General features: G+C 32.6%; 3 protein-coding genes across 5 annotated transcripts; 2 read left to right on the forward strand and 1 right to left on the reverse strand.

The window, feature by feature from the left end:
* The first annotated feature begins 326 nt into the window (after positions 1-326).
* Positions 327-3437, forward strand: LOC145594574 (heat shock factor protein HSF30-like). 3 transcript variants are annotated; one of them, XR_014102845.1, is made up of 3 exons: positions 327-865; positions 2017-2887; positions 2988-3437. XR_014102845.1 is itself a non-coding variant. In XM_081650893.1 (3 exons), the coding sequence occupies exons 1-3, from the start codon at positions 548-550 to the stop codon at positions 3148-3150; spliced, it is 1089 nt and encodes a 362-aa protein (XP_081507019.1). In that variant the 5' UTR covers positions 328-547; the 3' UTR covers positions 3151-3437. The 3 variants fall into 3 exon arrangements, 2 of the variants coding, with proteins under 2 accessions (XP_081507017.1, XP_081507019.1); XM_081650893.1 differs by having other exon boundaries at positions 328-865; positions 2017-2764; positions 3128-3437; XM_081650891.1 differs by having other exon boundaries at positions 2017-3437.
* A 2547-nt stretch (positions 3438-5984) lies between these two features.
* LOC145594577 (cytochrome P450 711A1-like) lies at positions 5985-19591 on the forward strand. Its single transcript, XM_081650896.1, has 5 exons — positions 5985-6319; positions 6450-6602; positions 18081-18873; positions 18979-19074; positions 19161-19591. The coding sequence occupies exons 1-5, from the start codon at positions 6054-6056 to the stop codon at positions 19491-19493; spliced, it is 1641 nt and encodes a 546-aa protein (XP_081507022.1). The 5' UTR covers positions 5985-6053; the 3' UTR covers positions 19494-19591.
* A 7-nt stretch (positions 19592-19598) lies between these two features.
* LOC145594578 (protein IQ-DOMAIN 6-like) lies at positions 19599-23451 on the reverse strand. Its single transcript, XM_081650897.1, has 6 exons — positions 23076-23451; positions 22837-22979; positions 21543-21642; positions 20812-21039; positions 20608-20721; positions 19599-20513 (listed from the first exon to the last, which is right to left on the reverse strand). The coding sequence occupies exons 1-6, from the start codon at positions 23145-23147 to the stop codon at positions 19824-19826; spliced, it is 1347 nt and encodes a 448-aa protein (XP_081507023.1). The 5' UTR covers positions 23148-23451; the 3' UTR covers positions 19599-19823.
* Positions 23452-23849: the final 398 nt, after the last annotated feature.

The raw sequence follows: 23849 nt of genomic DNA on the forward strand, positions 1-23849 counted from the left end.
ACTTCCTATTACGAATATCTCCAACCAAATGGGTCGTTTTATTGTCAATTTCAATGATCATAAAAAAAGAGTGGGGCAAATCGGGCAATGATCCAACGGTCCAAATTAATGCCTGAACACAATTGTCAACTTCTTATAAATTGTAGAACTTTCCAGAACTTCACAAAGATATTATCACAAAATCAAAATCTAACCCCACTACTTTACACTTGGCCACATCTCCATTATTGGATTATTTACTTTAATAATTTTGTCAAAATTCTCCCAAAAAAAGACAATAATTTCAAAAAATAGTGAGTAAGAAACTTCCTAGATAAGTAGAGAAATCCTTAGATCCTTCCTAATTCCCCTGTTTTCTTCTCTCTCCTCAATCTAGAACCTTCTTCAACCCCACTTCCCATCTTTCTCCCGCCATTAAATCATCATCCAACTATCAAAGTACAATTTAACCCCAAAACTCAGAATTAATCCATCTTCAATTAAGATTAAAACCCCTTAAATTTCCCCAAATTTCAGAATTAGGGATTCCTCTGTTTTTCACCTAAAAATGGAAAATGTGATTGTTAAGGAAGAAGAAGTAACTATCCCCTGTAACGCGGGTACAGGATCATCGATTTCATCGTCTTCATCAGTATCAAGCTTCTCTGCTAGACCCATGGAGGGGCTCCATGAAATGGGTCCACCTCCATTTTTGATCAAGACTTTTGATATGGTGGAAGACCCTTCAACGGATACCATTGTTTCTTGGAGTAAAGCTCGTAATAGCTTCATTGTTTGGGATTCTATCAAGTTTTCTACTTTGCTTTTGCCTAAGTTCTTCAAGCATAACAATTTTTCCAGCTTTATTCGTCAGTTGAATACTTATGTAAGTTAGATTTTTCTATCTTTGGGGTTTTACTTTGTTGCCTACTAAGTGTTTGTTGAAATGTTTGTATGAAATTTTGTGATATATGATCTGGGTTTAATTTGGAGGAAAGTTTTGTTGTTTGATTTAGGGTTTATGTAATTGATTTGGGTATCATCACTATTATGTATTTGTTGAGATGCTTGTGTGACATTCTGTATTACTTGATGTGGGTTTTGTTTATATTTGGATGAAACTTTTGTTGTTTGATTTAGGGTTTAGGAGATTGACTTGGGTATCATTTATTTGTTGAAATGCTTGTATGAAATTCTGTGTTATTCGATTATTATAGTTTTTGGCTGAAACATTTGTAATTTGATTTAGGGTTTGGGTATATGATTTGTGGGTGTCATGTGTTTGGTGAAATGTTATGTGATCTTCTATTAGCTGGGTTGTTGGTTGGAACTTGAAAGTTGATTTTTTTTCTTCATATTGTTAAGGATTGAGTAATTTGATATAGGTACAGTCAGAATTTCAGAATTGCTCATTTGATGAGTATGTTGAGAATGCAACATTCTCAGCATGATTAATGTTTATTTTGCTGATACTTGTAGGGTTGAAGTGTTGCCTGCTACCTGTTTGTTAGTAATATGCTTCAGAGTTGACCATTACAAAGGAGATATTTTCTGAGGTTCTGTGCCTGAGTTGGTTTTTGTTGCCAAAAGGGCCTTTCAACTTTGATATTTACCCTTGATTTATCTTTAATTTTTGATTTTATGTGACTGCAAATTTAGCTCCTTGATCAGTTCAAGTTGTTACTATTGGTTTTGATCATTCTTCTAGGATATGAAGATTTGATGGAATCATTGCACTGAAGATTGCTTGGAACTTCTCTGGTGTTATTGTTGGTGTGATATGTTCAAGATGATTAAAAGTTGAGACTTCTCTGATGTCATAGCTGGTGTGATATGTTCGAGCCAAGGAAGTTTATGTTAATATTCGAGGTTGATCAATCTCACACACATGGACAGCTAGTGGTTCTAGTGATCATGTCTGTGAGACTGATGAATTGCGGATATCATCATACACTTTCTCATTTAAAATAGTTACCTTAAATAATGTTTATCTTTTAAGTCCAGTAACTTACCAGTTGTTAATTTCAAATGTTTCAGGGGTTCAGAAAGGTTGATCCTGATCGCTGGGAATTTGCAAATGAAGGATTTCTAGGAGGGCAAAAGCATTTGTTAAGGAACATCAAGAGGAGGAGAAATGTAGGACAAAATATTCAACACCAAGGAGGAGCTTGTGTTGAGATAGGTCACTATGGATTGGAGGGTGAGATGGAAAGGCTAAGGAGAGATCGTAATGTATTGATGTCTGAAATAGTGAAGCTACGACAGCAACAGCAAGTCTCTAGGGAGCAAATCCGTACTATGGAGTCTCGACTTCAGTCTACTGAGAGAAAGCAGCAACAGATGATGACATTTCTGGCTAAAGCCCTTACAAACCCAGCCTTTGTACAGAACTTAATGCAACGTAATGAGCAGGGTAGAGTGTTTGAAGGCATTGAGATTGGAAGAAAAAGGAGGTTAACAGCTAGTCCAAGCACAGAGAACTTGCAAGAAGAAGTGCTATCAGCTGCAGTGGAAGCTACTGAAGGGTTGGCATCAGTTGAATCAGAAATCCAGACTTTGTTCTCAGCTGCATTAGATGATGAGTCAAGCAGTGATGTTAAGGAGCCAATATTGGAACCTGACCCAATTTCCTCATCAGTTGGTGCAAATTTGGGAAATGTTGGTGAGATTAGTTGGGAAGAGTTACTGAGCGAGGACTTGTTAGGCGAGGGGGAAGGTTATGTTGGTGATGAACAAGAGGTGGATGTACCAGTAGAAGACTTGGTGCCAGATCCTTCGAATTGGGGTGAGGATCTACAAGACTTAATTGATCAAATGGGTTTTTTAAGATCAAAACCTGAGTGATTTTCTTTTGATTGTATTGTAATGGCTCCTTGCCTCGATAGCTTTGCTCCTGCCCTCGTTATTGGTATGTTATAGCAGGATAAGCTTGTTTCTGTATGCTAGTTTGTTAAAGTTTGTAGTTTCTAGGTATTGATTTCTTACGATATGTTTAATTTGTAATGCAGAGAGGTGGCAGGAGGATGCAAGGGGACCTGATTGACGGTTTAGAGTTTGTTTCTTGTATTATTTGGGATTGGTTTTACTAATCAAGTAAGATATATTTGTGATTTATTTTGCAATAATGTAATTCATTTATTTTTTACAGGGCAATCCTACGATAGAGGGTAGCGTGATGAGAAGATTTGATTTCGATTCAGGGAACTGAGTTTTGATGATTTTCTGTTGGAACTAGGAGATTAATTTATCTTGTGCTGATAATTTATTGATCATAATTATCTGTATTGGGTGTGTTCATATATGGTGCAAGTACTGTCCCTTTTGTTACGCTGTAATAACACTATAACAGGTGTAAAAATTGCCTATTTTTAGACATCTATTCTGTAATCAATTTCTGGATTCAGTTGAAAACCAATATTCAGTTATCATATAACACAATCTAACTATTCTAATGTAAAGATTGCCTGTTTTTCTTTACTTTTTCTTCCTATTTTTGGATTTCTAGGAACTCAAGAGTAGCAGTCACTAATACTATGGATTAGGGACTGAAGTCATGTAAATTATAAGCCTTTCATGCTTAAATTTCTGATACTTCTAGTCCACAAATTATACATGACCATCTGAGAGTAGTTATTACTTATTTATACACTGGAAAGATAAGAAGATAAAAGAGTGTTTCTTAACATAAAAATTTCCTAGGTATTTCTAGCTGCATCTGTGGATTATTGTAACTGGAGGCAACCAGATTACCAGACTCAGAATTGCATCGCCTCAATCAAGAGTTCACGACTGTATTCATTGCAGCAGGGTATTGTATTGAATTAACTCAACAACAGGAGAGGCAAAGCCAATTTTTACAAAAACGTGGCTGCAGCCTTGGCTATAACGGTCCAGAAACGAATAGCTGTAGCACGGAGTAATAAGAGTTAAGAACACCATTTATCTCCCAGAATCACGTCAACAATGCATACATGCCACTCTTAAAACAGCTTCCTTGAACAATGTTTCACTAGTTTTACGTTTCTTATAAATGTCTTTCCTTCCTCTGCAAACAGTAGATGACCTTCTCTTCAAAAAAACATCAGGTAGGTTTGCTTTTGTCCAAACTCCAGGCCGTTCAGATAGCTCTTCGTATCTCTTTGTCCAAAATTCCCAATCAGTTGCATGCTTTGCTATAAACTACTACTGGTATAAGCCATTAATTCAGCACTTTCTGCTAGACCTCAGCTGAATACTGTCATGCTGACCAGCAAAGTGTATCATCTGAACATTCCATTGCATCAATCAATCTGTAGCCGGGATTCTGTTATGAATCACAACAAATCGATCTTTTCCTCTTAATGTTATCATGTCTGCAACTCATTTAGCAACCATACAACCAAAAAACAGTATCTGAAACTTCCAAAGAACTCAAAATATTGCCTCTAATGTCATAAGCATCAACCCACATAACTCATAACTTGTCTTTCTTAGAAGTATGGGATAAGAGCAACTTAGTAACAGCTACCTTAAATTTGGAGGGCATATTTTGATTCAAGCGTCTGGAAACCTTCTACACAAGCTAAAGATCACTTGTCTTTAACATGTGTCAAAATTTCTTGGTCATAAGAAATATTTGATATTAATGAGATGCAAATCATGCAATTATCCTCCTTAGGAAATTTGAAGCAAACATCCTTTTGTTAGTGTCTAGATTAGGAGCACTTAAATACTCAAAAAAAGTTTAAACATCGTTAAGGTTTCCTAGGATGAAAATAATTATAAAAAAAAAATTTAATTGGTAAGGAGAAGTGTCCTATCGGATTGGAACCTCAAATTAAAGTGTCCTAGTAAAAAATCCAATGTTACAAATAAGTTCTTTTGAAAGTGATGGGAAGGGCAAGACTGTAGGAGGGGTTCTCGTCTTATAGCATTTGTAATACAAACCCTTACCAATAAGTTCAAGTACTTTCCATACGTTCATCTTCTTTTTTTTAGACCGGAATTCAATCTACCGGCTTTTCCTCTTTTCATCTCTCCTCCCCTCTTTACCCTCCCTTTTTTTTCCCCTAGTCTTTCCTATACAACCAAACAATTATAAAATTATAGTCTTATAGCTAATTAAAGCTTGTAGGAGTGTTTTTCATGAAAGAAATAATGATATGTATACAAAAATCACATATGAAGTACTACCTAGATTAAAAGATGTGTGCATATACCATTGATATTTAAATCATATTCCTCTAACATTTAAACACAATGACAAAAAAATATGCTTTTAAATCCGTCCAATCCTAGTGCGTCTAGTGACACTGATCTGTGCCCCTTCTTTAGCCAACAATATTGGTCAGGTTATTGGCCTCTCACCACTAAGGCACTAACTACCAAAGGTAACTTCCTCTCTCGATTTTCTTTATACATGTTTAGGCATCTATCTTTCTATTATATATCCAGATATATAAAAACGTCTAAAATATATGTAAACTTCATATATACACTATGAACATGGACATGATAATACATGTCATTTTACAAACAATACGCCATGGGAGAATTCTTCCCACCCGACTACATAAAACTTTGTCAACAAGAGTTTTTATACATAAATTTCACCCTTCTCAACCACTATGTGGTATCATGTCATCACGGGAGTAGCTTCCACATCCGACTGTCAAATAAAATTTGTTACAAGAGTGTTTATATACACTAGCTCGTTGTGAACGTGACAACAATCACAACATAGTGATTTCTTTTCAAATGTGACAAATACTAGGTTATGTCTTCATCACCTTGAATATTTTCAATCAATCACATAAACATACCTTATTGGACTCCTCTTAGAAATCCATCTATTCTCACCTTTAATTTCCTCTAAAAAAAACAGCATCAAACGAAAGCATGACACTACCTATACACCACTAAGTAGTGTCAAAACTACAATGATTAAAACCAATACCGACAAATATATAAATCATATGTTACACAATCTATATGCCTTTAAATAGAAAGTCTTACCACTTATAAATTTGTGTGCTTAGCCTCATTACTACCACCATTTCTTCTTCACTAAACCTTCTTTAATATCACTAATCACTATGTATCAAGCTCTAAATAAGCTATTATTAGTAGTTGATTTAGGAGTGTCTTCCATTTTAAGGGCACCCATGTTAATGCCCTCAAGTTTAGTGGCAATATTATTAGGAAGTGTGTTAGTGAGTTACTATATGTATGCACCATATTGGAAGGTTAGAAGGGTGCCTGGTCCTCCACCTTACCCTTTGGTAGGTCATCTTCCTTTGATGGCTAAGTATGGTCCAGATGTTTTCGCCGCCTTAGCTAAGCTTTATGGCCCTATTTACAGGTTTGGTTTGCTTCTCTCTCTTCTTTTTTGTTTATATGATGGCTTGTTACATGTTAACAATATGTATGAAATTGTTTTTGATCTGAAATTATTTATTAGTGTCTAAATTTGAATATTGGTGAAAATTTAGATTTCATTTGGGGAGACAACCACTAGTAATAATAGCAGATGCAGAGTTATGCAGAGAAGTTGGAATAAGGAAGTTTAAATATATTCCTAACAGAAGCATTCCTTCACCTATTTCTGCTTCACCCCTTCACCAAAAGGGCCTATTCTTCACCAGGTAATGTTTTTACGGATGCTTCTACCGTAGTCGTCAATTACGGTCAACTACGGACGACTATTGTCGACTATAGTAAGAGATTAAATCTCAACCATTTATTTGTTAATTGACTAATCCTAGGCGTTCAATTCATCAAGTTTAGTCAATAAGTCATTACACAGTCATCATGTCTAGTAATCAAGTCATTATACAGTCATCATGTCTAGTAATCAAGTCGTTATACAGTCATCAGGTCTAGTTATCAAGTCATGACACAGTCATCAAATCTAGTCATCAAATCATTAACTCTAGTTTGGTTAAATTAATTTGCTCAAAAGGTATTTTTTTTTTTTTTACTTCTTTATACAATTGAATAAAAATATCTTATATTCATCTTCAACCTCTATTATAAAAAACCTTCATGTTCAACCTACAACATTCATTCTTTTGGTTCAAATTAATTAAATTCTTATATTTTGTTTAATTTCATAATTAAATTAAATTAAATTGATTATCATATAATCAAAATTTTGGTTTCATATATATAATCGATTTTAATCTAATAACAACGCAACTGATCATGTTACATATCACAGCTATTACTAGCAGACGTTTTAGATTTGACATGAAAATTAACAATCTTTTCTTGCGAGTAGACGTAGCACAAAATCGTTTTATCAAACAACAATAGTAAAAATGGAGTAAAATATCTTAATGAACTTACAAAAAAAGTTATACGTTGCTAAGGTTGATTAGCTAAACAATCTTCATATTGTCACATCCGGTTTTTTTTTTTTTTTTTTTTTTTTTTTTTTTTTTTTTTTTTTTTTTTGAATAGCAATCCGCCACCATTGTTAAATGTTAAGGTTCAATATGTGAAACGCTAAACGACGCCCTCGAATCTCCAAATAACGCCCGCATTTATAACCTAAAAATACGTTACTACCCTTATTATAAAACTCATCAAATTACCTCAAATATTTTGATAGTCCTCTCCAGTGGTCACCAGCCACTAATGACTATTGACCAACAAAAACAATAATATTATTATTAACAAAGCCTAATGATGGAAAATTCATATGCTTTAATTTTATTGATTTCATATATGCCTGAGCGCCGAGCTGCAGCTTTGGTTCTTGGCAACAACCACCACCTGTCCACCTCCACCACAATTACCACCTTCTTCATTGTCGTCTTCTTCTCATATTATTACTAACAATAATAATACTGTAATAACAATACTAACTACAAACTAACATAAATTTTGGGCGTAAAAAAAACATTCTGGCCAAAACGCCTATTTTTTTCGCACATCAGAGTAGGAAACGCCTAAAAAATCGAATCTTGGACGGTGGTTCGAAATTTTTGGGCGTTTCCACCCAGAGATTTCGGAAAAAAAAGGCCGTTTCCTACCAAAATCCACTAAATGAACCCAGAAAATTCATCATTTTGTAACAAATTCCAGCAAACGAATAATCGGAAGAAAAAAAAACATATTAAGAAAAAATAATAGAAAAAAAAGAAGAAATTGCTGAACTGAAGGATTCCATAACTTATAAAAGAAAAAATGGTTGAATATCGGAGAGAATTGACACACAGTGGTGATTAAGAGCCAGAATTAAGAGCAATTGATATATATTAAGAGCAATTAAGAACACCTATTACCAAATTACCAATAACTAACTGTCCTAATTAACTACAGTACTACATTAACAAAGGTTGAGTGGTGGTGATTTGTAAGTAAAGGAAGGTGGTGGCCTGGTGGTGGTGGTAGTGGTGGTGGTGGTGGTGGTGGTGGTGGTGGTGTTGGTGAAAGTTAATGGAGTGGAGTGAAATGGGGTGTTGATGAAAGTGATTGGAGATGGTATTAACTAAAAACAATTGTGCTAATACATAATGGTAAGTTTGTAAATTTAATTATATTTTGTGGGCGTTACTCGGAGATTTGAGGGCAATATTTAACAAGCCCCATAAAGGTTGAAGATGAGTATAGGTTGAAGATGAATAATATTATTCTAATTTTTTTTTTTTTTTAAATGTCCTTTGCGTTTTTTTAGGGAAGAAAATATTCCCTACTCCTTATACGTTTAACGCTCAATAGTCAATATAGTATGTAAAGTAAATTGATATTTCTTTTTTTTGAAGGAAGTAAATTGATATTTCTAATCTTCCCTATCATGTTTACAGAGTAAAGAGCGTTACTCCCTATTATATAGGAAGTAATATTTATCTTTTTTCTAAATTTAATTATTCTGGAAAATAAAATTTAATGTATAATTACCGTGAATCAAGGGTGAATTTGTGACAAAACTTATCTCTAATTATCTTACACTAATATAGATAAGTCCTATTAAAGGTTTGAAGCTTGCCTCTGATTTGCATTCACTGATCATATTTATAATACAAGATCTTATAAACAAGATATGAAAAATCTAAATATGTCGAATATAGTACTCCACATTTATATCAATCTTCTATATTACTAGATGAAAGCCCGTGCGATGCACGGTTTTTCACATATAAATCTCATGAAAAAATATTTTTGTACTGATTATTTTACTATTTAATAATTTCAGACCAAAAAAAAAAAACACATAATAATCTAATTAAAGTGTTATTGCCTATCACAAAAGTATAATTTGTATTTTATTTGTGGTTATCAGTTATATGACAATTGAATTTAAAAATATGAATAAATTGTAAATATAATATCTTCAAAACAAAAAAAAATTGTAAATATGATAATTTATTGGTTAAATATTAGGATAAAATCTTTAATGTGAAAAGAATTTTTTTTTTTTTTTTTTTTGTTTACATATTTTAATCCTTAATCATTATTCATTGGTTTTTTTTAAAAAATAGAAATATTAAAAAAAATTAATAAAAACATGTATACTACTTATCTTCTATTTCTTCATTCATTCCCATATCTCTCCATCTAATAAAACTAAACATGTATACTACTTATCTTCTATTTCTTCATTCATTCCCATATCTCTCCATCTAATAAAACTGGATAAATAAAACATGTTAGTAAAAATAAAATTTATATAAAATTAATCTTTACAGTCTTATAAAATAAATCAATATATTTATATATCATGAAGTGATTTTTTTTTTTTTTTTTTTTTTTTTTTTTTTTTTTTTTTTGTGAAATTGATCCAAAATTGCAATTGTACAAAATCAAATTTCTGCATTGGAGCTTAATTGTCCCCAATCGCCACTCGTTTCTTAGTTGTGACGATTGAAAAGTATATAGAGTAAACTTTTCTTTTAAACATATAATCATTAAGCATTCTAAATAAACAAAATGTAAGCAAGACCTAAAACTAACAAAAAATTATCTTGATTTGGTTTAGTATTGATATGAAATTTTATTGGTGTGGTAGGATGTGTCAATTTATAGTGGTAGGCATAAAAAAATTTAATTTAATTATTATTAAGAAATAATTTTTATATCTTATCATAAACACTATCAAGATTATGTTAGATATAGTTCTATATCTATAGATGATTTTTTTTTTTTTTTTAAAAAAAAAATGATTTTTAGTTTTTTAAATAAATCAAATCCTTATAATTCACTATTCGTTTTTTTAAAAAAGATAATTTTAGTTTTTTTTTTAAATAATTTCTATCTAATAAATCATTATTCGTTTTTTTAATGACGTGGCAAAATTCTTAAATCTCATTCGTCAATTTTATCTAGGTGGCAAGTGAATATTTTAATTATAAAATAAAATAGAAATCTAATTTTTAATTGGTCGAAATATACCTTTGCTTATGTGGCGCACCGAATGCTCTCCAAAAATGCCTACTTTATTTATATATATATTAGATTTTGTTGTAAACAAAAATTACTCCAACATAAAGCACTAAATTTAATATTCCAATGAAAATATGAATTACTTTTTTTTTTTTTTTTGAAGGGTAAGATAAAATATCATTAATTGAAAGCCATACGGCATCTACAATAAGCAATATAGAAAAGTAAAATACAATCTAAATTAATCAAGTAAAAATCCTCTTTAAAGAAACTATGATGATGAGAAACTAGATCTGACGATGAAGCACAGTCCTCGATTGTTCGCTGAAATATGCAGCCTTCTATGAGGGAGTCCATCTTCTTGACATAGTTTCGGGAAAATTCATTACTTGACCATGTCGATCGCATCCTCAATTCCAACGCCAATTGCAAATTTGTACGAATAACAACCCATGAATAATCCAATATTTCATATTTAACCCTAAAAATAAATTCCAATCTTCCATAAGGGAAGATAAGAAAGACAAACACCAAACTCTCACAAAAGGAGAGAACAAACCCAAAAATTGGGAAGAAAACTCTCATAAAGAGAGAGCAAGGAGGATTATTAATGACTAGAAAACAGAAAACAAAGGAAATAAAAAAAGAATTGGGACTTACCATCATCAAAGAGATGATGATGGTAGCCCCTAGCGGCTGCCGGAGATTTTAGGGTTTTTTTAGAGAGGGAGAGAGGAAGAGGCGAGAGAAAAAGAAATTATCTTATATAAAATATGAATTACTTGATTACTGCATAATTTTATATTTACCATATCAAACGTTGATTTATATCCAAAAAAATTTCATGCCATCATCTTAAATATTTAATGTTTATTTTGGTCACATGAAGTACAGTTCCATTAGACTACTTTGTATTTTTTTTTTTTAGGAAATATGATGCGTTTTTTTAGGAAAAGATAATTGTTACAATTATGTTAATCTGAAAATATATTCTTATCCTTAAATAAAATATCACAATTAACTTTAGGCCTCTCCATTATTTGAATTTTAGTATGTAGAGCTAGTATACATAATTTACATTTCGCATTTGGATATCCCTAGTCACTATTTAGGCGTACCCAAACATCAAACTTCATTTTGAGAAAAACATCACTTGACTAGAAAATAGATCACGGTGAATAAAATGTATTCCATTAAGGTTATAAAAAAGAAATTGATATGGAAGCTAAAGGAAGTTGTGCATTGCCTTCGTACTAGGGAATTAGAGAATATGGACTCAAAACTCCAACATGATTAAAGGATATATATATCCTTTTTATTAGGAAAACAATTCACCGATTAGTGAAAGTTTCGATAATTACTCTTCTGTAGAAAACAAACCCATATAAAGCGTAAATACATTAACATTTCTTTTTTATATCCCCAATTTTACTTTAGGCGTTCCCAATATTAACAGTTCTTTTAGATATCCCCAATTTAACATAATATAAATTTCCAATTTAGATATCCCTAAATAATATTTGGGCGTACCGAAACATCGAATTTCATTGGTTGATCAGGACAATTGACAAAGACAAAACTTAGCTACAATATAGATCACGTGTATAAAATGTTTTCTATTAAAGGTATAAAAAAATTAAAAATTAAAAAAATTAAAAAAAATAATAATCTATGAAAAATTTTAATGTTAATAAATTCGAATATCCTACCACTTTCTTTAAGTACATGTTTTAAGAGTATCCTATTTATGTTCACTAATGTACTTCTTTTGAAACATGACATTGCAGGTATAATGAGTCCATAATTTTAAATTATCCTACAAATCCAATAAGGAGTTGATTCTAAATATTTAATAAATAATTGATGAATCACTTATTTAATTAAGCATGCAAAACTAGCAATGTTTTTGTTTTTTTATAGGGCCTCCTAATCTTTATTTGGGTATCCTCAATACATTAGGGTATTGATAATGGAAATATTAATATATTCAATTAATCTAACGGCATGTTATCTTCAGCTTAATTTCGGTTTACTTCAGTTCAGTTTAGCTCAGTTCACTTCACTTCAGCTGAGTTCAATTCAGTTCAGTTTCTGGTTTCCTTATCATAAACAATTCAGTTCAGCTCAATTTAGTTCACTTCAGTTCAGTTTAGTTTAGTTCAACTCAGCTCAATTTAGTTTAGTTTAGTTCATGATTTCGGATAATCACATTTGACCTTGTATAAAACTTATCTAGATTACTTGCCACAATTCACATTATACGTTGTTCTCTTTCTTCTGAAAGTCCCAGCCTCCAGACCCACCACCTCCACTTTCCTTCTCTGACTTCCAACTACCCGTAGCTTCATGCCTACGGATTGCCTTCCTTTAAGTCCTCCAAGAACTGGAAACACAATCTCCGTTGGTTTTACAGTGCCCCAGCAACAAGGGCTTATTACAATTTTCCTTGCTAGAACTCCACCCATCAGCACTACTTCCATTGTTCTCATAGGGTCCATCAGCCCTTTAATGTGGATAAGAATCCGGCGATCGGTGATGATTTAGGTGATTACTTTTCCGTAGAAAACAAACCCATGTAAAACATAAATACATTAACATCTCTGTTAGATATTCCCAATATAACTTTAGGCGTGCCCATTATTTGAATATATCTTAGTATGTAGAGCTAGCATACATGATTTAAATTTTTATATTTGGATATCCCTAGTTAATATTTAGGCGTACCCAAACATCAAACTTCATTATTTAATCAGGACATTTGCAAAAGATAATACTTGACTAGCTAGAATATAGATCACGGTGTATAAAATGTTTTCCATTAAGGGTATAAAAAAGAAATTGATATGGAAGCTAAAGTAAGTTGTGCATTACCTTCGTACTAGGGAATTGGAGAATATGGACTCAAAACTCCAACATGATTAAAGGGTATTTATATCCTTTTTATTAGAAATTAAAAACAATCCACCGATTGGTGAAAGTTTCGATGATTACTTTTCCATAGAATACAAACCCATATAAGCGTAAATTCATTAACATCTATTTTAGACATCCCCAATTTAACTTTAGGCGTGCCCGTGCATTATTTGAATATATTTTAGTATTTAGAGATAGCATACATAATTTAAATTTTGCATTTAGATATCCCTACTTAATATTTAGGCGTACCCAAGTTAAACATCAAACTTCATTGGTTGATAGGACAACTGACAGATTCAAGACTTGACTACAATATAGATTATGTGTACAAAATGTTATCCATTAAGGGTACAAAAAAGAAATTAAATATGGAAAGCTAATGGAAGTTGTGTATATCCTTCCAACCAGGGAAGTACCTACGGAGTATGGACTCAAAACTCCAACATGATTATAGGGTCTAAATACTTTGGAAAAGAATCCGTCGATTGTTGAGAGTTTCGGTGATTTCTCTTCTGTAGAAAGGAAACCCATATAAAGCGTAAATACAAAACATTAACATCTTCTTTAGATATCCTCAATTTAACTTTAGGCGTGCCCAATATTTGACTTTTATTCGTCTACTAGTACGATTGACGAAGTTAATACTTAATTGACACAAATATAGATCGATTGAAAGGAACTTATGTTATAAATACAAGGTTATTTGGATAATAGTTATGTTATAAGTACAGGGTTATTTCAGATGAAGTATTAATTTTGTTAATACTTGATTAGAAACCGACTCAAACACAGCGGCTTCTTTTTTCAAGAACACAAGTGGGCCCACTTGGAGTTATGGACATGTCATGATGCTTGGGCTGTGATTCATTATGGGCCCACTTTTCTTGCCGTTTAGTGCCTCTCGCACTTACAACAACACTTCACTCTCTCTAATGTACTTCTTTTGAAACATGACATTGAATGTATGATGAGTCCATAATTTTAAATTATCCTACAAATCCAATAAGAACTTGATTCTAAATATGTGATAAATAATTGATTAATTACTTATTTAATTAAGCATGCAAAACTAGCAATGTTTATTTATTTATTTATTTATTTTATAGGGCCTCCTAATCTTTATTTGGGTATCCTCAATACATTAGGGTATTGATAATGGAAATATTAATATATTCAATTATTCTAACGACATAATTATCTTTAGCTTAATTTTGATTTAGTTCAGTTTAGCTCAGTTCACTACAATTCAGCTGAGATCAATTCAGTTCAATTCCTGATTTCCTTATCATGAACAATTTTGTTCAGCTCAGTTTAGTTTATTTCAGTTCAGTTTAGTTTAGTTCCTGATTTCCTTATCATAAACAATTCAGTTCAGCTCAGTTTAGTTCACTTCAATTCAGTTTACTTCAGTTCAGTTTAGTTTAATTCAGCTCAACTCAGTTTAGTTTAGTTTAGTTCAATTTAGTGGAGCTCTGCTCAGTAAATGAGAATATGCCCTAAAGAAATGTTGCCTTTTCAATTACGGTTTAGGGTTAGGGGTTTAGGGTTTAGGATGAATCAACTCTTCATTGAGGATTTTACTCTTTAGAGTTAATCAACTCTTTGATGAAGTTTTTTGGAATATGTAAAAGAATTTCAAATTGCACGAATGTATTATTTGTATAACTTTTCTTATTTTTACATATTATTTATTTATGTCTTAATGAGATTATGCACACACCGTACTACGTTTATGTTCTTTTCACATGCGAAATAATATGTTACTTGTAAATAAAATCAAATTAAATAAGAGTATAAATAAATAAACTAAATAGTATATACGAATATAAATAAATTTGTATCATGTATTTCCTTTGAATATAATTCCGAATTTTGTATTTTAAAGAAAAATCCATATAAAAATATGTATTTATACGTGTAAAAAAATCTGTATACAAATCTGTATTTCCTTTGAATATTGAGCGTTAAACCCTTATTTAATTTGATTTTATAATCTGTATAAAATCTGTATAACAGTCCATATAAAAATTTGTGTATAAAATCCATATAATAATATGTATTTATATGTATAAATATATCATGTATTTTTATGAAAATTTTGTATTGTGTATTTATAAAATAATTCCGTATTTTTCTTATAAGAGTAAAAAATTCGTATTGTGTATTTATATGTATTTAAGAATTAATTGTATTATTTAAGGATAAGAATATATTTTCAGATTAACATAATTGTAACAATAATCTTTTCTTAAAAAACAAACAATTATCTTTTTCCTAAAAAACGCATGATATTTGCTAAAATAAAAAAAAAAATAAAAAAAGAAAGAAAGTCCATCAACTGATCAACGCACATTACATTTACTCAGCAAGCTTTACAATCCAATTTTTATCAAACTTCTTTTACTCCTAAAATTTGTACCCCAAGGCACCGTAAACATCCAAATTAACTGGCTTTTAGAAAATTTATGGCATACTTGAACACAGCTAACTTATCATTTTTTTTTTTGACATCATCACAGCTAACTTATCAGCATAAGAGAAATCCGCCATCGTATTTCCTAAAAACACATGATTAACATAATTGTATAAAATATTGAGCGTTAAAGTATAGGGGAGGGAATATTTGTTTCCCTGATAAAACGCATGTAATAAAGGAATTTTTTTTTTAAAAAAAAAAAATTAAAATAATATTATTCATCTCAACCTATACTCATTTTCAACCTTTATTCAATCTTAACATTTAACAATGGCGGATTGCTATTTAAAAAAAAAAATGAAAAAACAATTGCGGATGAATCTTGAAATTATATCTTCCAATGAAAAAAAGTAATCATTTTCCAATCAAGAACAGAGAAAAATGATTGATCTATTATTTCATTTAATTTGTTCACTTACATCAAACTCCATGAATTATGTTTTTGTATGTACTCATTAGATTTGGGGAAGAAAGAAATAAGACGTGGAGCGTACACAGTAGCTTTTTATTGCCCATGTTTTGGAGATTTCATTTTTATAATTTTTTGTTTCCTTTTTATTCTTCGAGAACTGCAAGTTTCGATCAATAATGGCTACCATTGTTTAATGTTTCTCAATTAATTTTCAATTTTTTGCATGTCATGAATGTCATCATTTTTCTAATTTTTTTTTACTATTGATTATATGATGATCAATTTAATTATGAAATCAAACAAAATATAAGAATTTAATAATTGAAAAAAATAAGCAAAAAAAAAAAAAAAAAAAAAATTGAAAAAACAAATCTAACCAAACTATAGTTAATAACTTGATGATAAGACTTGATGACTTTGTAATGACTTAATGACTGTGTAATGACTTGATGACTGTGCAATGACTTGATTACTAAACATGATGACTGTGTAATGACCTGATAACTAGACTTGATGACTTGGACGTCTAGGATTAGTCAATTTAAAAATAAACGGTTGAGATTTAATCTCTTATTGTAGTCGACCATAGTTGTCCGTAGTCGACGACTACGGTAGAATTTTTAATGTTTTTACCCTCAAGTCTTGAGTTTTGGCATTTAATTTTATTGAAATTTGGCTAAGTTTCCTTGTCATTTAAATTCAACAACAAATTCCTAAGGTTCATTTAGGGGACAAAGGGGTGTGTTGTGTACTTGTGTATGTCTTCTTGAGGAATGATTAGCCTAGCATGGTGCATGAACTTTTGAAATCGTACAGCGAGCCACTAGTCTTAGATAGAAAGCAAATCCGAAAATCAATATTTAGTGTGCTAAAAGTCTAAAACCATTGTTCTTAATGAACCTTCAAACAAATATTGATACATCAAATATTGATTTTGGCACATTCATTGTGAGAGCACAATTTTCTGTACTTTTATCTTAAAATGGTGCGTCAAAAGCAATATTTAGTATGATAAAATCATTTTTCCTTAAAGAAGGATGTGTCTTCTCAAGGCATGATTATCCCAACATGGTACATGGATATTTGAAATTGTACAACCACTAAGTCCATCTAAAGAACCTTAAACAAAAAAAGAACCATATTTTTTTTTGTAGCTTAATAAAAACCAACAAAGTAATGTACTAACTAAGGGTCTGTTCTGATTGACTGAATTGAACTTATTAGAGCTGAACTGAACTGAACATTTTATGAGAGAAGGAAATCAAGATAAGAACTGAACTGAACTGAACTTAACTGAAAATAATCTGAAGAGAACAAGAACTAATCTTTGGCCCAAATCATGCCAATATGGAGTTGCTACATCACACACCCCCCCACCAAAAAATAATGAAAAAAAAATTGTTACATTTTGAAATGGTATACTTGATACTCTGTTTCAAATTTATGTATTATTTCAAAATTGTAAAAAAAAAATTCGTTTAGAATTCCTTAATTCAACATCAATGAAAAAAAAAAAAAAAACTTTAACTTTGGAAAAATATTTTGGCAAAAAAATGTCTTTGAAAAGTTGACACGTGTACTTTAGAATGATCATGGTTTTCGTTTTCTTATACTAGTACAAAAAATTAGATACTCGTATCAATGATGCATCTTTAGACTTTTACATTGTTTTAACAAATGATAATGTCATTTTCATAATCTTTTATAATAACAATTTCATGTATAGAAATAGATATAATTCCAATTACTTTTAGGGTAATGTAACAAAAATGGCAATATGGTACATTTATCTTTTTACTCTCCAAGAGACCAAGAATTCTTGTACTTTGTAGGAATGTCCCTTTAAAGTGTCACATATGACTAATATTTACTTTGCAACTTTCAACTTTCAATTTTAATAAAGCCATATTACAAGTATTCCATAATTTGCAGGGATACAAGGTGGTCAACAATGAGGAACACAATAATCTCAATGTACCAACCATCTCATCTAGCCAGTTTACTACCAACAATGCAATCATCCATAGAATATGCAACTCAAAACCTCAATTTCCATCCTCACAAACAAGGCAATGACAACGACAACGACAACAAAGACGTACTATTCTCTAATGTTTCCCTCAGGTTAGCCACTGACATTATTGGACAAACAGCATTTGGCATCAATTTTGACCTCTCTAAGCCAAACTCAACAAATGATCAACCGAAAAATTCTGAAGTCTCAGATTTCATCAACCAACATATATATTCCACAACCACACTCAAAATGGACCTCTCTGGATCATTTTCAATCATATTAGGCCTGTTAATCCCATTCTTACAGGAGCCATTTAGACAGGTTCTTAAGAGGATACCGGGAACTATGGACTGGAAAGTCGAAAGGACTAATAAAAATTTGAGTAGCCGGCTTAATGAAATTGTTATGAAGCGCGACAAAGAGGAGAAGAGAGATTTAAAGGACTTCTTGTCCCTCATATTAAGTGCTAGGGACTCTAAGAAAGTGTCAAGAAATTTGTTCACCTCAGATTATATCAGTGCACTTGCTTATGAGCACCTTTTAGCCGGGTCAGCTACAACCGCCTTTACATTGTCTTCTATTGTGTATCTAGTTTCTGGACACCCTGAAGTGGAGAAGAAGTTGGTTCAAGAGATTGATGGGTTTGGACCGCGTGATCAGGTGCCCTCGGCTCATGATCTTCAGCATAAGTTTCCTTATCTAGATCAGGTAAATCCTAGATGGTGTTCTGTTCAAAGGAATACATGTACATTTTGAATAGAATAGAATTTTATTTTCGTAGGAAAGTTTATAACAATAGCATTTAATTGGCAGGTAATCAAGGAATCCATGAGATTTTACACAGTTTCGCCTTTGATTGCTAGAGAAACTGCTGCACCAGTTGAGATAGGAGGTTATATGCTCCCTAAGGTAAGAATTTTGGAACTGTCATTTATCATTTTGGTACATATTATTTGAGTAAGTAAATAAATTGTTGCAATCATTTGAGGGAGCAGGGGACATGGGTGTGGTTGGCACCCGGTGTTCTAGCCAAGGATCCGAAGAACTTTCCAGAACCAGAGAAGTTTAAGCCAGAACGATTCGATCAGAATTGCAAAGAGGAGAAAAACAGGCATCCATATGCTCACATACCCTTTGGAATCGGTCCAAGGGCTTGCATTGGGCAGAAATTCGCTATGCAAGAAATTAAGCTCTCGATCATCCACCTATACCGCCATTATGTATTTCAACACTCCCCCAAGATGGAGACACCTATAGAGCTGGACTATGGCATCATTCTAAACTACAAGCACGGAGTCAAGCTTCGAGTCATCAAACGAAAAGTGTAATCTACTAGAACCATATTCGAAGGTTGATTATTTGTAATTCAGAAATGCAATTAGTAGCTCAACTGATACTGAAAAACATTACAGATACATTTGCTCCAATAAAGAACAAAATTACTTAATTTTACATTACAACATCCATGACTTTCTACAACATTGCAAGTAAGAACAAAAAGAATACTCCAATTACAATCTGCACTACTGAGATAACTCGATCACAGGAACAAAATAACACGAAAAGCTTAAATTGCTTCTTCAAGTTTTTAGACTTACAAAAACAACAAGCTGTTGCCTTAACAAACAGGAGAAAGCAATAACAGATAACTCTTTACTTCAGTTGTACAAGTAGTTCTCTTTTTCCCTTGGCCTCATCAAGTTCTTCTCCAATCGACTAGTAGGCAAGTTAAGTGGCCTAGAGAAGTTGACAGAAGGAGGATCAGAGCCCACGCTACTCTTAGAATCTCCATTTGAAAGCCCTGCAAGTTTCTTTGCAAACTGAAACTCATCCATAGACTGCATTTGTGCCCTTTGAGTCCTTCTCTTAGCCTTCGTCGATTCAGTGAGGTTCATGTAACTTGGTCTGCTGCAATTAGTATTATTCCCACCACTCTCCTCATTCCCTGAGATTGGAGTAGTAGAGGTGCACATAGAGGAAGAAGCCGAGCTCTCATCATACGGAAATTCTGAACTAGGACTAGATGATGACCGCGTTCCTTGAGCCATCATGGGTGGTTTAGCTGAAATTCTTGTTGTCATATTGTTCTTTCTGACCTTTACTTGGCACTGAAGTTCAGAAGATTTCGGGCAGGTTTCTTTAAAGGGATTCACAAAGGCTTTCGGAGGTGGGGTTTTCACCTCAGATACTGTACTATTAACTTCTTCCATTATCAGTCTGTTTTCCCACGGTTTTGCTGCCATCCAACGCTCTAACCAACTCCAGCTACTCTTGTCGATTTCATAACCCTTAAGGGAAGGGGTTGAAAAGGTTGTTTTAAACCCTGAGAAGGGTGATGACCTCAATTGCTGAACAAATTCAGATACATTCTATCAGTATACACAATAAATCGCGGTATATCAGCATTAGTAATGCAAGTCGAAAAGACTAGTAAACCAATACCTTTTGAGCAAGAGCATAAGCAAGTGCTCTTTCTCTTTTAAATGCTCCTTCTTGCCTCATTTGCAACTTTGTTTTCACTTCATCCAAGGTTCCTTTACTATCACACCATCCTTCCTACAAAAATTTCAAATTATGCAAATCAGAAAAGTTCAAAAAACCCAACAATTTGTTTTTATAATTAGATCAAATTTAAATTGATTTAACCTCAGCTTGTTTCAAGAGTTCAGTCTTGGTACGTCGTTCATCAATCAATTGTTGTACAGCTTGTCCTTCAATTGACATCCTTACTCGCCGAGCTCTAACTCGTGCCTGAACCCGAACCAATGCCTGCATACACCTTAGTGTCACGGCAGCCTGTTTACGGACCTGCCGCCCTCTAACTAGAGCTTGCAGCCTAACAATTCCCTTCAATGCTTTTAAGGCCCTTCTTGCCTAATAAAAAAAAAATTGGTCAAGAAATATTACAACCAAACCACTTGAAAAGTTGCATTTCATAAAATCTAACTAACCTTGCTTCATACATTTAGCATAATGTATGTTAATCAAGAATTAATTTCAAAATCAGAATTAGCAATTAAAAATCATTTCTCTTGAAACACTGTATGGTTTTAAATTTAAACACATCCAATTTGAATATGTGTTCATATTAAAATACTTAGCACAACATGAATAAATGTGTATTTAACACTATCTGTTAACCTCAACATCCCAAAATGCCACTCTTTTGAACATTTTTACTAATAGTAAAACCCACTCCATACCATGGAATAAAACTTCAATAATTTTGAATTTATTTCATATGACTATATTATTCTCATGTCAGTTCCATTGACACCTTGACTGTGTAATATTTGAAGCAGTAACGCGACAACTAAATCATAATACAACACGACATACAATAATAAATTACAATGATGAGTAAGAATTGAAATTACCAAAAAAGCACGGAAAGCAGTTTGAATACGAATAGCAGCCCATTCTTTCCTAACAACACGAAAATCTTTAGGAGGAGCTCTAACAACAGTAGCAACAGCTAGGGTTGTGCACAGGTCCAGAACCGGACCGGACCGGACCGGGACCCCTTGGACCTGAAGACCTGAATATGGAATTTTTGAGGACCGAGGACCGGACCTGAAAAAATCAGGTCCAGACCTGTCCGGACCTGAATATTCAGGTCCGGTCCGGTTTTAAGACCTGTTAGACCTGTTTGAGCAATTTTGATGTTTTTACCCTTGAAAAAATAATTAAATAACAACCTGTTAATTAAGAAGGCATATATCTTAAGTTACAAACTACAAGTCAAAGGTCTATAAGTACTACAAGTCAACAAGTCTTACTACACGTTTAGAATACATTTAACTATTTAAGTACTACTTAAAAATTACAAAAGTCCATCAATTTATAAATTACAAGAGCAACGTTACTGCTAATCTTGGTGGTTAGTGCTATAGTCTAGTACTCTGGTGAATATCTTTATGCATTTTGTAGAAATAACAAAGCTTATTATATAATCATATCTTCAGATCTACTATATTTTAATGCAAAGATGATAATTGTATGATGCTTTGTATTATTTACTTAACCAATTGAAGTATTAGCAGCAGCAAACAACAACAATACAATTCGAGCCTTAATAATTAAAAGTCCATGAATTTCTTCTCTGAATTCGCCATTAATGGGCCATTTAATAGATACTTTGTATATTTAACTTGTAAAATTGCAATGCAGAAAGTAATTGAACACAATTACACAATAGATGTCGAACAAGCAGATTTAAAAGTTTAGCAATTCAATACATACCTTTAACTCGACTTTCAGAAATCCGATGTAGAAGAGGCGGCACACGGTGAATCGGAGATGCTCAAAGTCGCCGGAAAAAATGGAGTATGTGTGACAGTGTGAGGGTGTGAGTGTGTGACTGCGTGAGAGTAGAGAAAAGTTTGAGTTTGCAAATGTTAGGGTTAGGGTAATAATGGGTAAGTCAGTAAGTGAGAAAATTCCCAAAAAATTTATAATTAAATTGCTTTTTTTAATAAAATCCGGGTTTCAGGTCCAGACCTGATTATTCCGGGTTTAGACCGGACCGGACCTGAAACCCGGAATCCACTTTTTCCTTGGACCGAAGACCGGCCCGGAATTAGCAGGTCCGGTCCGGGCTGATCCAGGTCCAGTCCGGTTCAGGTCCAAAATACGGTCTGGACCTATTTTTGCACAGCCCTAGCAACAGCAGCATTAAACGCATCGTTTCGACACGGTGAGTCCGAACCCTCTGAAGCTGTTGTCTTGTGACGACCTTTGAAACCTTTCCATGTATTCAAATCTCCTGATGGACTTCTCCATAACTTCCACTTCTTCCCTTTCCCTGATTTTTCCTAAAAATAAAAATAAAAAAATCTCAAAAATCAGAACTTTTTTCATCAAATAAATGAAAATAATCAATAAAAATCTGGGAAAATTGTAAAATTTACATGGGAATAATCATCTTTGTCTGGTTTTTTGAACCCAATAAGGGTTTTAACCCATTTTCCAGAAGCACCCATTTAGAGTAAACAGAGTAAAAAACAGGGGATTTTTTTTATGAACAGAGAAGTAGAGATTTAATGGGTGAATTTTGAGTTTGAAAAGAACCCTTTTTTGTAAATTTGAAGAGGAAGAAGAAAGTGAAGGTTTTGAAGAGAGAGAAAAACAGGAAATGCTGTAATTGAAGAGAAGTATGTGAAGGTTGTTAAAGGAAGAAAACAGAGGAGGCAGAAACAGAGCCAATGAGAATTAAATCAAATTGTAATGTAGTGCAATTACTGAGAGTGTTCAGAGGAGAGAGAAAAGGGAAGTTTGAAATCTTGGATAAAACAATGAAGAAGGAAGAAAGTGGGGTATTTGGGTTTAGTTTAGTGGGGGAATTTAGTAGGGAGTTGTGGAGTAATGTGCAGGAAATGGGTTTAGAAGAGAGAGAAATAAGTTTTAGAGAGAGAAAATTGTTTGAATTTTGAAAAATAGGTGTAACGGATACCAGGCTGCACTACCCCGCTTATTTTTTTGTAGTATCAGGTTGTTTTTGCAGTGGACTATTATACTATGGTTTTATACTATTAGAGTAACTCATTTGATACTCTACGATGTACTGTGGAAGGGTTGAATTTTGACTAATTCGGATTGAGTCTAGTCAGATAGGTAGTAGGGCTAGACGGCTAGTTGTATGTTTTTAAGATGGATTTGGATTTTTTGATTAAGGGCCTGTTCAT

The sequence above is a fragment of the Chenopodium album genome, chromosome 19 (assembly GCF_948465745.1).
Source record: "Chenopodium album chromosome 19, dcCheAlbu1.1, whole genome shotgun sequence".
Taxonomy (NCBI): domain Eukaryota; kingdom Viridiplantae; phylum Streptophyta; class Magnoliopsida; order Caryophyllales; family Amaranthaceae; genus Chenopodium; species Chenopodium album.

What these genes read in the sequence shown, in the direction of transcription:
- LOC145594574 (XM_081650891.1), top strand. Translation starts at nt 548, where the DNA reads ATGGAAAATGTGATTGTTAAGGAAGAAGAAGTAACTATCCCCTGTAAC. An exon ending in TTCGTCAGTTGAATACTTAT is followed by an intron (nt 866 to 2,016) that starts GTAAGTTAGATT and finishes CAAATGTTTCAG; the next exon opens with GGGTTCAGAAAGGTTGATCC.
- LOC145594577 (XM_081650896.1), top strand. Translation starts at nt 6,054, where the DNA reads ATGTATCAAGCTCTAAATAAGCTATTATTAGTAGTTGATTTAGGAGTG. An exon ending in CTTTATGGCCCTATTTACAG is followed by an intron (nt 6,320 to 6,449) that starts GTTTGGTTTGCT and finishes GTGAAAATTTAG; the next exon opens with ATTTCATTTGGGGAGACAAC. An exon ending in AAGGGCCTATTCTTCACCAG is followed by an intron (nt 6,603 to 18,080) that starts GTAATGTTTTTA and finishes CATAATTTGCAG; the next exon opens with GGATACAAGGTGGTCAACAA.
- LOC145594578 (XM_081650897.1), bottom strand. Translation starts at nt 23,147, where the DNA reads ATGGGTGCTTCTGGAAAATGGGTTAAAACCCTTATTGGGTTCAAAAAA. An exon ending in AACTCTTGAAACAAGCTGAG is followed by an intron (nt 20,722 to 20,811) that starts GTTAAATCAATT and finishes AAATTTTTGTAG; the next exon opens with GAAGGATGGTGTGATAGTAA. An exon ending in CTTATGCTCTTGCTCAAAAG is followed by an intron (nt 20,514 to 20,607) that starts GTATTGGTTTAC and finishes GAATTTGTTCAG; the next exon opens with CAATTGAGGTCATCACCCTT.